The 17,472-nt window shown below is 51.5% G+C and overlaps 1 protein-coding gene across 2 annotated transcripts in view; it reads left to right on the plus strand.

Annotated features, from left to right (window-relative positions):
* Positions 1-14,427, plus strand: part of FBLN5 (fibulin 5) — a 74,001-nt gene extending 59,574 nt beyond the window's left edge. For both annotated transcript variants that reach the window (XM_059373505.1, XM_059373504.1), the window contains 4 exons: positions 1,898-2,020; positions 2,969-3,095; positions 5,712-5,907; positions 13,436-14,427. In XM_059373505.1, coding sequence (XP_059229488.1) covers positions 1,898-2,020; positions 2,969-3,095; positions 5,712-5,907; positions 13,436-13,597 — 608 coding nt within the window. In that variant the 3' untranslated portion in view covers positions 13,598-14,427. The remainder of the gene's footprint in view (positions 1-1,897; positions 2,021-2,968; positions 3,096-5,711; positions 5,908-13,435) is intronic.
* Positions 14,428-17,472: the final 3,045 nt, after the last annotated feature.

The following is a 17,472-nucleotide window of genomic DNA, read 5'->3' on the forward strand; positions in this document are numbered from 1 at the left end:
TACCCGAAACTGCCATCTTCTCCACGTTCGCCATGGTGCCCACTTTTCTAAGACATAGAGTGACCCCTGGCCTACTAGGGCCCCTCCCTAATAGGAGGGGGAGGTGGGTGGAGGGTGGAGATGGGTGCTGCCATCTCCTCGGGGCCGGTCCTGCTTAGGGGATGCCCCCCAAACTCAGAGCCCCTTAAGTCCTGAGCATAATTGCTCCGGGAGACATTACAGCATCGGGTGGATGGGTCATAGGATCTGGAGGCTGGCTGGCTGGCTGGCTGGCTCCAAATACCAGCTTTCCTGCTTACTCGTTATCTGTGAACTTAGTCGGGTTACCTAACCTCTGTAAGCCTCAATTTTTCCTCTGTAAAGCGTAGCTAGTAATAGTGCTTCCTTCAGAGGGCTGAGGAAGGATTAAGTCAGATGAGGCCTGGGGCGCCTGGCTGGCTCAGTCCGTGGAGCGTGCGACTCTCGATCTTGGGTTTAGGAGTTTGAGCCCTACATTGGGTATAGAGATTACTTAAAAGAACTTAAAAATAAGATCTTAAAAAAAAAAATGCGATAAGGCATATGAAACATTTAACCCAGCCCTTGATACATTACAAACACTCGGGAGCTACAGGTTTTTATTATTGCTTGTACCAGAGGCATGGACCAGAATCTACAAACATAACAGGGATCCAGGGGGAACACTCTCTGTTGATGGGCTGGGGCCAGAGCCCTGGGACCCTACAAGGTCCTGGGGGAGGCGGAGGGGAGCTGCCAGAAGCAGATCTTGCCTCACTGGGCATGCTTTGACTTTTCGCATCAGCATCCCCGTTCTGCTGGCTCCGAGCCCCTCGCCTGGAGACCCGTGGGAGAGATGGGACGGAGTTTCTCCTTCCCTGATGGGAGAGGCGTTGGGCGTGTCACACCCAGGATGAGCCAGTGGTGGGGAAGCCGCCTTATTTGTGCTGACACCCTCCCTGGGTGCTCCCAGGCCCCCGTGGTCTGTGAGCGAGAGAACAACCCGAGGACATGTCACATGGGGAAACTAGTGAAAGCAAGTTTTCGGGAAACAATAAATGAAAGAAAAACATGTTTTCTTTGGCGCGCCTCTCAAATGAGGCTCAAACAGGGGCTTGGTTGCCAAACTCTGTGCGACGAAGAGTTGGCTCTTCCGAGCCGGCCTCTGCATCAGCTGTCAGGGCCAACATGGTCAGTGGCTCTGCCTTCACGTCCCCTCCTCTGCAGTCAGAGGGTCGCCCAGCTCCAGTTTCCCAGGTCCCAGTGGCCTCCTGAGGCTGGTGGGCCACCCAGGGATATTACGCTTGCTCACCCCAGGGCCGCTCCAGAATTTTCTCTTTCAGGGAGATATTTGGACACAAAGACATTTTAATCTAATGGATATCCCCTGGCCTCCTGGATATGTCCCTTTCAGTTGTGACTTTAGAAATAACATTTCTCAACGTTGGGGTGATTAGAGGGGCACTGGCACTGGTAGAGTTGCCCTTTTGGAAGACTGGGGCCAAGGAATGTTTTTTTATGGGTTTTGGAGACGTGCTCTGTACCCAGAAAACTCCAATGGGCAAACAATCCTGCCCCTGGAAGTGGAAGGTACATTCACCTGCTGGGAAAAATACGTCTGTAGTGAGTGGATAATGTAGCTGAGCCGGAGGTAGTCATGTAGGGGAAGTTTGATGGAGACAGATTTCAGCTCCAACAATGAGAGCTGTCCAAATGTCAGTGGGTGTCCTCAGTAGGTAGTGAGCTCCCTGTCACCCGAGTGTGTGAGAAGTAAGATGGCAACTTTGTAGCCACAAATGTACCATCATATGTGTCAGGAAGGTGTAGGAGTTGGAGGAGAAAAACACTAAGCCCTCAGGTGATCTGATTATAAGCAGCAGGTGTGACTTGTCTCCCCCAGACATGGACGAATGCAGCTTCTCTGAGTTCCTCTGCCAACATGAGTGTGTGAATCAGCCTGGCACATACTTCTGCTCCTGTCCCCCTGGCTACATTCTGCTGGACGACAACCGAAGCTGCCAGGGTAAGGCTGTCCAGGGGGGCCTGGCTGGGGAATGTGTGAGGTGTGGGCTGGCTCAGGGGGTCACCTGGATGTCTTCACCTGGGGAAGGTGGCAGAGATGAAGGCAAAAGGAGGTTCCAGCGGCTCCCAGAGGGCCAGGCTCTGACCTTGATGTTCGGCCTTCCTGTCTTGTGACCCATACTTTGGCTTCAACAAGGACATGGCTACTCTCTCTTCTGTCCTGAGTTCCCCAGAGAGAGGTGATCTGTCCAGTTTCCCTGACCCCTCAGAGGAATGCTCCAGACCCAACCAAGGCTTCACTCATGGACCTTGCGCCAGGCCTCTGGGAAGGTAGTCTAGTTAGTGTTTTTCTACTGACTCCTCAGAGAGCAGATGCCAGAGACTCACACGTCTGACTGCTGTGTGCCTCAGAGAATCAGGACCCCAGGCTGTGAAGGGGGTACATCTCCTCCAGATCGGCTGCTTGGGCTGATTCCCACTCCCACGGTCCACCCACTGGTGCCAGTGGAGAGGCTGGAACTGAGCCACTGACCTATTCCAGCTCCTTGAACTTACCTTACCCGAACATCAAGCAAGAATTCTCTGTGGCAGTGCTGGACAATAGAAATATAAAGTCAGCTGCTAAATAGGAGCCTTATAGAAGTAAAAAAGAAAGAGGTGAAATTAATTTTCAGAATTTTTTTTCATGTAATACTTTTGCAATATTATCATTCCAACTTGTACTCCATGTAAAAACTGTTGATAAGATGCGGCATTCTTGTTTTGTACCACATGGGCAAGGTCTGTGTATCTTTTCCATGCACAGCACATCTCACCTTGCACTGGCCACATTTCCCATGCTCAGTAGCCATCTGTGGCCGGTAGCTGTCACAGTGGAAGTGTAGTTGTGTAGTAAAGACCCAGCTGCAGCACCGTCCTGTTTCAGCCTCTTACCTACCCTGCATTTCAGATATCAATGAGTGTGAGCACGGAAACCACACGTGTAACCTGCAGCAGACGTGCTACAATTTGCAGGGGGGCTTCAAGTGCATTGACCCCATCCGCTGCGAGGAGCCTTATCTTCGGATCAGCGATAAGTAAGTCATTTGAGAAATGTGTGCATGAGGGAGGGGTCTGGTTCAGGAGGAGAAATGGGTGCATGAGGGAGGGGTCTGGTTCAGGAGGCTGCCAGGGTGGCGGAGAGGACAGTGCCCCGGCCTGGCCTGTTGGCTACCCCTCGCCCCCACACACAGAGGTACATCTGCCCTCCCTTCTTGCAGTGCCACCTTTCCCGCCCTGAGCAACACCCATTCCTTGCCCTAGAGATAAAGGGATGAATCAGACCCATCCATCTTGTCCTCTAGGAAGGAATGCAGCATCTAAGAGCCATTTGTGGCTTACCAGGGTGCTTCCTGCTCTGAACAAAATCTGGTAAAAGAGGGTGAAGCGGGGCAGGCGGAGGGTCCATCACTGCAGACAGCTTCCCTCCATGCTATGAGCTGTGCTTCCAGCAACCTTTTGGCTTCTGGTTCCAGGACCCTTCGGGACAGAACATAGAGTTGGCTGCTCTCCCTGATCCCATGGCTGGTTCTCCCTGGGAACTACAGGGCTGCCCTTGTCTGTGGCCATGGACTGACCCGGTTCAAGGCACAGCACTGAGCTAGTGTGGCTGGGGACATTGGTGACATGCTGCTGAAAGCTGTCTGCCTCCAGGACCCATTCCTCCTGACTCCAGTCACCCCCTTCCAGCCTGTGCCCTTGTCCATGTGTCCTGTGCTCCTGGCAACCCAAACGGGACTTGCCCTCACCTTTACCCATGCCCTGGAGCATCCAGCCTCCCAACTTTCGCACACCCACTTCCGCCATATGGAAGGCATCCCTCCCGCCGCCGCGTAGACAGATCGGCCCGTCTTTCAGATCTTAGCTGCGGTACCCCCACCCCCAGCTGTTTGTGAGCCTCTTCAGCTGCCCTCCATCATCAGGCCCGCCTGCAGGCTTCTTAATTTAGGAAGCAAGTCTTGTCTGTGGGACATGTGACATTCCAAGGGGCCATTTGGGCACCAGGGACATTTTGGCTTGGCTATTTTGATCAGCCTTGAAAAAACAAAACTTTCAAAATTATTTTTATGAGTTCCTTGATCCAGTGTTCGTCCAGCTCCTGGTACGTGGCAGACGCCTGTGCCGGGCACCATGGGTTTTTTTTTTTGCCCTCGTGATAGAGGAGGAGAAAGACATTAAGCAAATTGGCTTGTAAATGAAAACATAATCATAGATTGGGATAGGGGCTACGAGCCAGAGGAATGGGAATTTATAGAAGGAATATGTAGGTTGGACTTGGTGTAGACTGGGGAGTCCAGAAGCTCCTCTGAGGAAATGGCATTTGGTCTGGGATGGGAAAATGAGTCAATGGTGGGGTGGCCGAGTGGGAGAGGAGAGGAAAAAGCGTGGGCCAGGCTTACAAGGTAGTGGAAGGCTGGCTATCTTTAGGAGATGGAGGAGGTTCGATTGCTGCCGCCTAGTGAGTGAAGAGGGCAGTGATCGGAGGGAAATTGACAGAAGCCAGGTCCCCTGGGTTTTACAGGCTGAAGTGGTGTTTAGTTTTTACTCACATTGCAAGGGTTGGCCATTGAAGAATCTTAAAGCAGGACGGAGGCAGAGTCTGGTTTTTTGACGACGGGCGCTCTGGCTGCCATGTAATGGTTTGAACCGGGAGGGACCTATTGGAAGGCCATCCTAGAGGTCCAGGAGAGACGAGACGGTGGCCTGAACAACAGCGTTGTGATAAAGGGGATGGTGAAGGGTGGTTGGACCTGGACTGTATTCTGGAGATAGAACCAACCAATGTTTTGAAGAGAGAGCAGAAGTTTAGGGAAAGCCCCAGAAACAAGACAAGGCCGACGCCCAGTTCTGCCCATCAAGGCACCGCACCTACAGTCGTCCTCATCCTGTTGTGAACTCTCACCCCTAGGGGGAGTCTCAGGGATGAGGTGAGAGATTGGGGTGGTTAGGGAGACATCAAGCGGCCTCTACAACAGGACTTTCTTGGGAAAGGGAGTCAATGGTTTCACGTTATGAAATGCTGTTACTAGTAAAGATATTTGTGTCCATGATTTATTTCTCCCATGAGAACAGGAACTATTTGAGGTCAGGATCATATTGATCCTTGCAATTCCAAGGGTCTAACATTGTGTCTTATAGTGAGTTTAGTGAGTTCTAAGCTCTTGTTTATCAAACAAAAAGATGAAGGGATGTTCTCCACAGACTGTGCGAAGTGCTACAGAGAACGTCCACGGGCCACCGAGTTCCTGTCCATCTCATGCGATTTCTCACTTTTAGAATATCTTCATGAGTATGTACGTCTGGGGAAGTAAAGGGCGACACGACCAGCGACGCCTTTTGCCAAATAAATACATGAAAATATAAAGTGCGTCAGAGAAGATGCCAGCATTCTTCAGACCAGACATCTAAGGCTTACCCTCTAGTAGCAGGAATATCTGAGTGGTCAGAATAGGCCATTCTCTAGGAAACAGAAAGTTCACTTGCATCCTGGTGAGTTTGTAGATGAGACCCAGGGACTGAGAGGACCTACAGTTACAGCATTCAGATGTCAGAAGTGGGGTGGCCTCCTTTTCAGTGTTTTAAGGGAGGAGGTATGTACAAAAAACATCTGGAAAAGACTTACCGCATTCTCGCATGATTTCCCTTCCCAACAGCCGCTGCATGTGTCCCGCTGAGAATCCTGGCTGCAGAGACCAGCCCTTTACCATCCTGTACCGGGATATGGATGTGGTGTCAGGACGCTCGGTTCCCGCTGACATCTTCCAAATGCAAGCCACGACCCGCTACCCTGGGGCTTATTACATTTTCCAGATCAAGTCTGGGAACGAGGGCAGAGAATTCTATATGCGGGTAAGAGGGGCTGGTCACCGTCTTTAACAAGGCTCATGTTGTTAACCTCCCCCTTTCCTCCCTCCCCCCGGGGCTTCTGGAAACAGGTCTGAGAGCAGCTGAGAGGGGTGAGTGTGAAGGGAGAAGAGGGAAGCGGGTGGGAGTCAGGACTTCGAGGTTCAGATTCCTGTGACTTTCTGAGCAGCCTTGTGAAAACTGCTTCTCTTTTTTGAGTCTCTGGATCCTCATTGCCTGCTGTCATGGGAACTTAGGCCGAGGTACAATCCTCTGTCCTGCCTGGAGGAGGCACTCCCATATCCTGTTATCCATCTGCTCATTTGACAAATATTTATTGCCTACTGCATGCTTCCAGAAACCGAGGCTAGGGTAGTGAACAAAACACTGCTCTTGTGCCACTTCCATCACAGCAAATGTAAAGGCTTGCCTCACAGAAGCTGCCCAACAAAGTAGGACATGGTGGCTCTTTTAAATTTAAATGAATTAAAATGAAATGAAATGAAAAATTAGGTTCTTCCCTGGCACTAGCACATTTCAAGGGCTGCGTAGTCACCTGTGGCTGCTGTGTCAGCCCCGATAAAGAACATTTCTGTCATCGTAGAAGTTTGACTGGATGGCACTGCCTTATCTGTATCAGGAACACACGTTAGAACACACGTCCTCAAATACATTCGCCTCGTTGTAAATTCCACACACAGACCCTGTGCCCCTGCATTACGGAGTTTCCCTCCTGCACCTCTTCTGAGCGAGGTTTTTCACGTTTCAGTGTGAATCGGGGCACTTCTCCAAAGACCGGATTCCAGAGCCTCCTCTCTGGAGAAGCTCTTACAGAAGACGGTGGTTGAGGCCTAGTGTATCGGTTTCCTGTGGTTGCTGTGACAATTTACCACAACTTTGTGGCTTAAGACAATAGATACTTATTTTCGCACGGTTCTGGGAGCCAAGAGCTTGGACTCACGTTCACTGAGCTGAAACCGAGATGTCCCAGAGCCCTGTTCCCTTCCTTCCGTTCTTGGCGGCGGCCTGGCCTGCATTTCTTGACTTGGGGCCGTGTCCCTTTAGCGTCTGCCTTGGCGGTTCCACTGCCTCTGGTTCTGTGTGTGTCAAGCCTCCCGGTCTCTCCTAGTCTCCTGTGTGGCTGGATTGAGGGCCTGCCCAGAGAATCCAGAGCCAAGATCCTTTGCTTAATCCCAGGCTGAGATCCCTTTTTCTTATAAAGTAATATTTAGGGGTTCTAGGGATCTATTTACAGGGCCTGAGATCTCTGGGGGCCACATTTCAGCCCCCTCTACCCAGGAATCTGCATTTCTAACAAATACAGCATGCGGTCCTCCAGGGGCGCTGTGGGAATCTGTAGACCTATGGAAGCTTCTCCACTTTGAAGTGGGCATGTCTCAGGTCTCCACCTCCCTCTCCCTGCCTGCTGGCAAAATCCTCCAGTCTTTCCCTCTGGGCCTGGGATGATCTAAAAGTAGGGAAGTCTCAGAAGCAGCCGTTAGAACAGATTAGAAAAGGTCCCAGGGGCTGGCATCTTGCCTGTATGCGCACTATGTTTTTGGCAAGACCCTAACAGGACCTGGTCCCATGTAATAAACTGATCTATGGGACCCAACTTCTGCAGTCCAGTGCAGTAGGGCCAGAGGCTTTGGGGGAAGATGTGGGGAGTTAAAGGTAGAGGAGCTTCTGTAATAGGAGAGGGATAGAGCTGTATTTATGTCTGTCTTTTCTCCTCCATCCAGCGGGAACCCATATCCCGTGAGCCGAGGCAGCCTTGCTGCCCGTGGGAGCATAAACCTAGCCCTCTGGCGTTCTCCAGTTTGGCCTCTCTCGTTCCTACAGACACAGCAGATCCCACCCATAGGGCACAAAAATGCCCGTTTTGGGGATTTAAAATACCATCAGTGAGACCTCTTGCCTCTTACCTATTTTCCCCAAGCAGAAAAGAAGATCCTTAGAAGGTGACCTTGCCAGGACAAGAATTTACTCACTAGAATAGCACCTGCTAAAACCCTAGCATGTGGCTGACTTGTAAGAGGTACTCAGTGATGCAGGGGAAGCAGATTGTCCTGCAGGTGGAGGAGGCGGGAGGGAGGACCCTTCCTGGAGGCTTCCTCTCAGACTCACATTGTCCCAGCTCCTGGGGGACCCTTGAAACTCACAAAGCTGAGCTGTATGCTTGCGCCCTCTCAGGACATTGGGAAGGGCCCTCATTCTTTAGTATTTATTCAGAAGAGGCTGTCAGGACTCCAAAGCTGAAGGAACTTGGGGACAGGGAGGTGGCTCCTGGTTTCTCTTTCTGGCTATGCCCAGGAAGAGAAAACAGGCTCTGCAGGGGGACCCCGTGCAGCCACGGCTGTGGGGGCAGGAAGACAGGGAGAAATCTGCCGGACAAGGCAGGCATTCCACGCTCCTGTCTGTCCAAGCTGCAGTTCCATCGTCAGGGGACACCCATAGTTGTTTTCCGTGGGTACCAGAACCAGGCAGCTGACCCGCTTCACTAGCCTTCCACAACTCACCAGTTCTGTGACCTCAGGCACATTACCTAACCTCTCTGGGCCTCAATTTCCACATCTGTAAAGAGGGGATAGTACTTACTTCAGGATTAGATGGGATCATCTACTCAGCCCAGTACCTGGAATACAGGGCGGCTGTTTCTATTAGGCCTGTAGGATTTGGCAGAGGTGAAACATTCAGGAATCTTTTTCTCACTTGCTGGCTCCAAACCTGTGCACACCTGGGCGCCATCTAGATTAATCCAGTGAGACTGGCAGGTGTTTTGGGTTACTGCTGAATCATCTCCTTCTCCCATATCAAGTCCGAGCTAGTTTCAGTGGAAACCTGTCTCTCACTCAGTGTAAAGTTTCCCCCCTTCCCCTGTTCAGGAGTGGGGCAGGGGTGGAGGGGTGGTAGGCCTCTGTGCCGGCTTCCTCTTCCCCTCCCCCCACTGACAGTGCTGCCTCTGGCTCCTTCTCCAGGGTGCAGGGGGTGTTACAGATGATGGGAGGGGTGCATTAGGGGGACGGGGTCTTGCTGGCTTGTTGCCATTGTAAGCAGACCTTAGTGCGGTCCCTGGAACAGAGACCCGTGAGCGTGTGTCCTAAGGGCTGTGCTAGGGAGAGATAAAACACACAGCAGCCTCTTCTGATAAATGTGGCACTTTCCAGGGATACTTTGTGGATTCTCTGGAGAGTTCCCTGAGGCACTTTGCACTTTGCCTTCTCTGGTGTTGGCAGTTGGGGTCCTCGATGGCCACTTGCCACCCCACACCTTCCCACCCTCTCTCTGGTGCCATGTCTCTCCCAGACTTTCTATGGGACAGTAATGCCTCAGCAGGCAGGTACACCAACAGGCAGCCCCCAGCAGCCCCTCACCCCACCATGGTTCCAGGTATCTGGGCTGTCACGTGTCGACTTCTCCAGGAGAGAGTCAGGCTCTGCTGTCCGCACTCTTAAACACCAGAGGACCCACATCCCAGAACGGTTCTCTTGAAACCCCCTCCGGCTTGAGGTGCAGGCCAGTAGGTTAAGGCAGCATGGTGTTGAGAACGGGAGAAACAGATTGGGCTGGGAGGCTGCTTTGCCAGCCATGGATCATGGCTACAGGAACTTTCCAAACAGCAGCAGCAGCAAATCCTTTCTAGAACTCAACAGACGCCCTGCATGGCACCAACTGCTTCCCATATATCACACATTTCATCCTTCCAACATCCTAGGACAAAGGGCCTGTGCAACCGTCCCAACTTACAGAGGTGAGCACCAACGCCCAGAGAGGCTGAGGAACTTGCCCACAGTCTCATAGCTAGGGAGCACCAGAGCGAGATTCGCAACATCAGGCAGGCGGGTATCAAAATCCACACATGCTCTTACATTTCCCTTTAGGATGTGGGGGTATTTTCCCCTCCTATTCTAGCTTTGGGATTCAGCAGAAGTTGAGATAACCAGAAAAGTCTACTTTAAGATCTAGTAATAGTAGAAAGTGTTCAATAAGTGTTAGTTAGTTTGTATTGATAATGTTTCTTTTTATTGACTTATTTATTTAGAGAGCATGTGCGAGTGCACATGGGGGAGGGGCAGAGGGAGAGGGACTCTCAAGCAGACTCCCCATTGAGCACGGAGCCCAACGTGGGGCTCGAGCTCATGACTCTGAGATTATGACCTGAGCTGAAACCAAGAGTCAGACACTGAACCCACAGCCACCCAGACGTCCCCTGCTCCCTCCGCCCCTATAGTGTTGTATTTGGTGGGGCAGATGCTGCTTCTGTTGTCAGGAGGCCGTGAGTGCCTGGGCTGTGGAGCTGTTGGTAGCACCGCCCACAGGACTGGAGTATCATGTGGGAGGGGGGGCTTGAGGGCCAGCCATTTAGGCTTTCCCCTGCCCCAAGATTCGCTGAGTGCATTACACGCCCAGAGGCACACACAGGCACATGTACACACGTGCATACCCAACTGCCCCTTTCTCGAGCACTGTTGGCAGCCTATCTTACTCAGAGCCCTAGACAGAGGATGGTGATTGGCCTTGGCCAGGTGCCTGGGGGACACAGTTAGGGCCAGAAGAAGGAGCATGGCCATGAAGTAAGTTCAGACTGGGCCAGAGCACATTTCCTCCGTGACACGTGCAGATGGGGTGGCAGGTCCACGGGAGGCTGACTTGCTTGCTTGAGTCAGACAGGGCCGTCCTGCAGGTTGATTCAGAACAGACCCGAGCATGCGTGAGAGTGAGGCCAAGAAGACGCACATCCGGCGGGCATTTGCCACCTGCGGTCGCTGCGGTCGGCCACACTCGTTCCTTCTTCCTGCATGAACATAAATTCAGCAGCATGTCCTCTGCGGCTTTGAGTCACGCACTGAGAATCCAGGAACAAACAGGATGTGGCCTCTGCCCCTGAGGAGCCACTCTGGTGGGGACGCACAACCAGGCAAACATTTACAGTGTGAAGTGGGGATTCCTCCATAGAGCCGGTGCGGCGGAAAGGTCAGGAGATGGGGAGGTCCTGAGACCTTATCACAGAGGGTAGTAGTTACTCCAGGATTGGGGGCGGGGGTGCGGTCAGACACTGCAGTGTCATAGGCTACTTCGGTTACCTTCTGTAGTGTACTTAACCTACTTATATTGTAGGGTCATGAGGATTAAATAAGAGATGTAGGAACGATCATAGCCAAATGCCAGAGATCAGAACTGCCCCTGCCTCTGGGCGTGTAACACACTCAGCGAATCTTGGGGCAGGGGAAAGCCTAAATGGCCCCTGTGAAGCCTGTCAAAGACCCGGGGTTCCGGGAGGCTTCTTTCGTCAATGCCCTGACTAAGCCCTAGAAGCCTAATGAGTAGTGGAGATAGCTGTCCTCAGCTTCCCTGACAGCTGCTTGAGTCCTCCCGTGGGCTTGTGGGCAGACCTTTCTCAGGCTGCAGAACTGGCCCCGGTGGACCTCAGACCTGGTGACCCCAGGGTTCCTTCCAGGGGGGAGAGGCAGTGACCCTCCGACACCTCTACCAGGAAAGCCCAAGTGAACGACTTGGAAGTTCCCAGTCGTTCCAGTGCCCAGTCCCCTTCCAGACCTTGGGTTCTGCAGTTCTCCCTCCTGAGGGCTGCCCACAGCTCTAGGTCTTCAACCCTTGGCCTTTGTTCATGCAAACAGTGAATGCTGGGGAGGTATTTGTATATGTAAATGCCGTGGGCATTTCCCTGTGTGGCTGTCTTTTCTGAAAGGCTGGCCTGGTGCTCTGAGGTTTTGCAAGAGTCGACAAGGAAGTCTGAGTGAGCCTTTATAAGGAGGTGCCAATTGCGCCGATGCTGACGGGAACAGAGGGTGCGGATGCCAAGAGGAAATTGCATGGGTGTCAGGCCATTGATAGCCCAGGGAACAGGGGAGGTCCCAGTGCCTGGCCAGCACCTACCTGTCTGCCCCACCCTTGTCATATTTGTGGCGGCTCTTGGGGATGTTGGATCTTTATGGGGAGTCCTCCCTTTATGGAGACAGATAAAACACTTGCTGTGGCTTTCAGCAGGCCAGGTTTCTTGATTTTGCAAGCCTGGTGCTTTCAGTTTCTGGGCCCTGTGCTGGGCTCTGCAACTTCTAGAAAGTGATAGTCATGCAACATCTCCTTATTCTCACACACTATGTCCTCTTCAGGAGCCCACTCTCTGGCCACGGCACAGACCTGTGAGCATCTGTCCTGAAGGACAGTTCCAGGGAGAAGAAGTAAAACACACAGCAGTCTCTTCTGATAATTGCTGTGCAGTGGGAAAGGCCTGGGATTGGGGGTCAGACAGCAGCTCTGCCCCTACTAGGCAGGTGACCCTAGGTAGAGGCTTAACCTCACTGTGCCCTGGTTTGCTTATTCAGAAAATGGGGAAATAATGAGACATACCTTTAGTATGACAGCCAGCATCCCCAGATTGGGTCTTGTGCTTCTAGATCAACACCTCTCTCTCTCTCTCTTTTTTTTAAGGTTTTATGTGTTTATTTGTTAGAGAGCGCACACATACAAGCAGGGGGAACGGCAGGCAGAGGGAGAAGCAGGCTCCCTGCTGAGCTTCTCAAAAGTCTTAGAGCAAGATTCAGTGGAGGAGAAGAGCTCACATGAAATCATTAGGGTCCTAGCACTAGGGTCACAGGGTGGTGAGGCTGGAGGGTCCCACAGGCTGTCTAATGGGAGCTCCCGCAGAGGCTGCTTGTCGGAACCACCCAGAGGCCTGTAAACAATTTAGTCTCTCCCCCAGCATCATCCAAACGTCCACTTGAGCAGAAAATCTTGGAATGGGTCCCTGGAATTGTTAGTTTAGGAAAAAATGTCCTAGGTGCTTTGGAGGCTATTTGCTTGAGAACTCCTGATCTGGTACAAACCCTCACTGGAGAGCTGAGCCCCAGAGCAAGGGAGTGACAGCCCTGTGGCACCGCGCAGTTAGTTCTGTCCATTCCTGATTATTTCATTCAAGAGAATATTTAATGAGCTCCTACTGTGTGCTGGGCACCAGGTGGGGTTCTGGGGGAGGACAGCATTGAAAAATCTGATCCTAGTCCTAGCTCTTACACAGCTCACGGTCCGGTAGGGGCTTAGACCTGCCACATAGACCAGTTAGTGCAGATGGTGATGCACGGTGCTGAGTACTCTCCACCCTAAGGTGGACTGGGCACAGTGGCAGAGGGTCCCAGGATGACCTGAATTAGGCTGGGGGACATGGAGAAGGGTCCTCTGAGGGAGTGACAGTTTGGATGGGTCCTGGAGGGTTAGCAGGAAAAAGCCAGGTGGGATGTGGGCAAAGCCAAGGGAAGAGGGCAGCACCAAGGGGCTCCAGTTTGACCCAGTGCTGTACAGGGAGAGCCCCGGGTGGGCCTGCAGAGGTGGGCTGCTGCCGGACCACCTGGCCCTCTGCTTTGGTGATTGCACAAGAGCCCCCCCAGCCCCACCGCCAAACTGACAGCTTTCCCCAACCTTCTCCCATGTTGCTTGACCGCTTCTGGGGTCCCGCTCACCTGCCCCCTCACGTCAGCCAGGCCTTATCTAACTACTACCCTGGTTCTGTCCTCCGCAGCAAACGGGTCCCATCAGTGCCACCTTGGTGATGACCCGCCCCATCAAAGGGCCCCGGGACATCCAACTGGACTTGGAAATGATCACTGTCAACACCGTCATCAACTTCAGGGGCAGCTCCGTGATCCGACTGCGGATATACGTGTCTCAGTACCCGTTCTGAGCCCCGGGCTGGGGGGCCGCTGACACTGCCTCTCAGTAGCACCAAGGGACAGGAGAAGAGAAGAAACGAGAGGGAGAGTCAAGTGGGACAGATGTTACGCTTTTCTTGCTGACCGTCTCCGAGGAGTCGGCCCCGATGCCCTGACGCCGCCCGTATCACGGTAGACCCATCACTCTGAAGGACATGCTTCCCCCAGTTCTTACGACGCAGTTATCGGAAAGTATTATTGGCACGCTGACCTGAGATCGACGGTGATTTTCCAAGGCCTTCAGTTTCTTTCCATATTTTTTGAAGGAAATAGATGAGGCTCGCTGGGGTCTGAGTCCATGTTCAAAGACTGTGAACAGCTTCCTGTCACCTCTTCCAAGCCTTCTTTCTGTCCCTCGCTGATCGCTTCTTTGCTGAGGCCCCCAGAGCTCACCGGGCCCCTGGCTGTAGCTAGTTTGCTTCTTGTATCCACAGAGAAGGCTACGGAAAGAAACCCCAGCAGGATCTAAGGGTTTTTAAAGAGTCTATTTCAAAATCATGTGTGGCATTTTCAGCCATCAAAGAGGTTTTCGTTGTCCTTAAATTTGTATAACTGTTTAATCCCTTCCTGTGCATTTTGAGTACTTAAAAAAAAAAAAAAGTGGTAGGATTCCTTAAAAAGGCCTTAAGACACATGTAATGTTCTGACTTCCCAAACCCAGTCTCCTTTCCATTTTACCCCGGTGTTTTCTTCGAGGACCCCTTGATCTAGTCTTGATCTTGATCTTGATCTTGTCTCTAGAATTTTTACCCAACTGGGTTGGAAAGCAGAGGTCTCTAAACTGATTAAATATTTGAAGAGATCTTGTGTTTGGTTCACTTTAACTGTCGTGGATGATTCAGCATTTGGGGTTGGTTCTAGTTCTCTTGAAACCTGTTTATTGTGTGCTGGCATGAACACTCCGTGGAGAGGTTGATCGTCCCCTAAGACTCAGGCCCATGAAGGCGAGTTGGGGGCGGGGCAGGGGAAATGGCGGTGGGGGAGGGTAGGAGCTAGCATCAACCTGAATCCTCTTTCATTCCATTAGAAAACAACTAACGATCCCTCCGGGCGTGTAGATTATTTCCAGGTACCCTTCCAGAACACAAGTGTATTCACGTTACTTTGAACCTGGGGTCCTCAACCCTTACCGTGTAGAAGGATAACTCGTGGAGCGTCTAAGGAAAAAAACACTGATTTCTTGGGCTTTGCCCCCGGAGATTCTAAATTAGTTGGTTTTTGGTTGGGCCCAGGCCTTGGGACTTTAAAAAATTCTGGTAAATAGCTAGACTTCAGAGTGCACGGTTATAAACCCCGTAACGCAAGGTTGGGAGGGGCAGATGTGGCCCCGACGTGGTCACCTTACCCTCAGCATCTTTTCAGTTATATGAGGGGTTCGTCCTCCTTTTTCTGATCAGGGACTCTGGATTTCCTTCTAGACACAGAACCCCAGGCAGGAGCAACAAGAGTCAACAGTGCAAGTTGACTTCACTTGGACCCACCACGGCTGGGTCTTCAAGGGCGGGGAAGAGCATCTTGGCTCCCTTGCACCCAGACGGCATTTCTCACACCCGTACCACACACCTGACTTTGTTGTCGGCTGTGATTGTTTTTTCTCTAACTACAGCGAAGCGCATCCAAGCCACTTCCCATCGGGCAGTCGAGTTTCAAGGGATGTTATTAACAACATCAACAACAAATGGCTCAGAATGCCTCGGCTTCGTAGCTTGGAAGGGTAAGGACAGTTTCCTACAGGCTTGGCAGCACCGGGGGCTCCAGCCCAGCTCTCTGCAGAGCAAAGAGCAGGAAGTGGCTGTGAGGCGTGGGAGGCTTGGGCGTCAGGGATCGGTGTGCAGTTCTGGAATGCTGATGGTTTATGTGAGCTCGGCACCGGGCAGCTCTGAATTTCTGACTTCAGTTCAACCCAGCACAAGGGTAAGGTTTCCTTTAATGTTAGGAATGGAAGGAAGGGAGGCTGTGTCTCGGTGATTTGAGGACCCATCGGTTTCAGAGGTGCCACATTTGGAACCAGACCTGAGTCTCTGGGGCTCGCTTTTTATTTGCCCATGTCAAAATGTGGCTTCCTGCTTCTAAGGGAAAAAACGCATGGAGAGACTCATAAACGCAGGCTCAAAGGGTTCCTTGGACCTTAGATCGCTCTTTCCAAACATGGTCTGATGAGTTCAGTGTAAATGAATCAGAAGCATGTGGGATCAATTTACCTTAAAATACGCTGGGGCCTAAAAAAATTAAGGGAAAAATGCCCTGGGGCAAAGCATATATCGTAAGGCCAAACCTAGAACATTTGGGAAACAGGTATAGAAGCTCCCAGGACCCCTTGGGAAATCGTATTTTCACAAGACTGGGGCTAAGCTTGCTCTCTGAGCCCCAGCCTCGAGCCTCCCCAGAGTCTGATGGGGCTGGCGGTTCCTTTGGGCTCAGATACCTGGGCTCTTGGAGCTGGGGCTTGGCGGCTTTGCCTCCTCCCCGAGCTGGGCTGAGAGCCCGTCATATAAACCCTACTGCTCCATCAGGTCCTGAAGAATGAAGGGTTCTCTGGTAGAAGGGGCACTGGATTAAGAGCTGGGACACCTCCAAAGTCCTTGTGTTACCTCCTAATCTTCTGGGTTCACCATGGATGAAAACTTTCATTCAGCTGCCTCTCAGGCTAAAGCTTTGTGATTCCTTGAAATGTACTTGGGGGATGGCAGCCAGCATTTCCATTAAACTGCAATTTTAGAGTTTCATAGGGGTGTGCCAATCATAACATTGTCTAATTGGCATGGAATCCATCTACCTGTTGCCTCTCAGACCCGGGTAATGGACTCAGAAATTTTTTTAGGTAACTGTCTTGGCCCTTAGGGTGTTATTTTTCCAGATGGTGAGAACATTTAAGTCAGTCTGATTACTTCATTTTCAATGGTATAAACGTTGTTTTGTGGCCTGATTGTTTACTGTAATGTGCATACATTCTTCAGCAGGGCGAGCCATGAGCCCAGAGAGAGACAGAATGACAAAGGAGCAGGTATCCATCCTCTACCCCGCTCTCAGTGCAGGAAGCCCTGTTTGCAGAAGGGTTTTGTCTTTCGAGGGGAACATGCTCTGGCTGAGCAACCACCACCCAGCTTTGGTACAGCCCGTTTCTGGCCTCAGAGAGATGAACAAGAGAGATACAGTCTATGGATAAGACCGTTTCCCAAAGGGTTTGCGTAGCCCGTGAGACCAAACTGAAATACCATGCGATCTGTGCCTTTTAGCATTGTGAACAAAGTGATTTTTTAAAAAAGATTTTATTTATTTATTTGACAGATAGAGATCACAAGTAGGCAGAGAGGCAGGCAGAGAGAGAAGGAAGCAGGCTCCCTGCTGAGCAGAGAGCCCGATGCGGGGCTCCATCCCAGGACCCTGAGATCGTGACCCGAGCCGAAGGCAGCGGCTCAACCCAGTGAGCCACCCAGGCGCCCGTGAACAAAGTGATTTTGGTCAGATTGTCATCATTATTAAGACCTATCTATTTCATACAACAGAAGTTCTTACGCACATCTAGAGATACCTTTTTGAAATTTAGTATAAGATGCCTCTGCTTACAGCTATGAAATGCATTGAAAGAACACTTCATACTTTGAGAACTTTTTTAAAAAAGATTTTATTTATTTATTTACTCGCTTACTTAGAGCATGGGGTGGGGGGAGAGGAAGAAAGAGAATCTCAGGCAGACTCAGGGGCTGAGCCCGCAGCTTGACCCAAGTCTTGCCCTCAAGACCCTGAGATCACAACCTGAGCTGAAATCAAGTGTCAGACGAAAGGCTAAGCCACCCAGGTGCCTTGAGACACTTCGTACTTTGTTTTTGTTTTTTGAGATTTTATT

Source organism: Mustela nigripes, chromosome 13, assembly GCF_022355385.1.
Source record: "Mustela nigripes isolate SB6536 chromosome 13, MUSNIG.SB6536, whole genome shotgun sequence".
NCBI classification, from domain to species: domain Eukaryota; kingdom Metazoa; phylum Chordata; class Mammalia; order Carnivora; family Mustelidae; genus Mustela; species Mustela nigripes.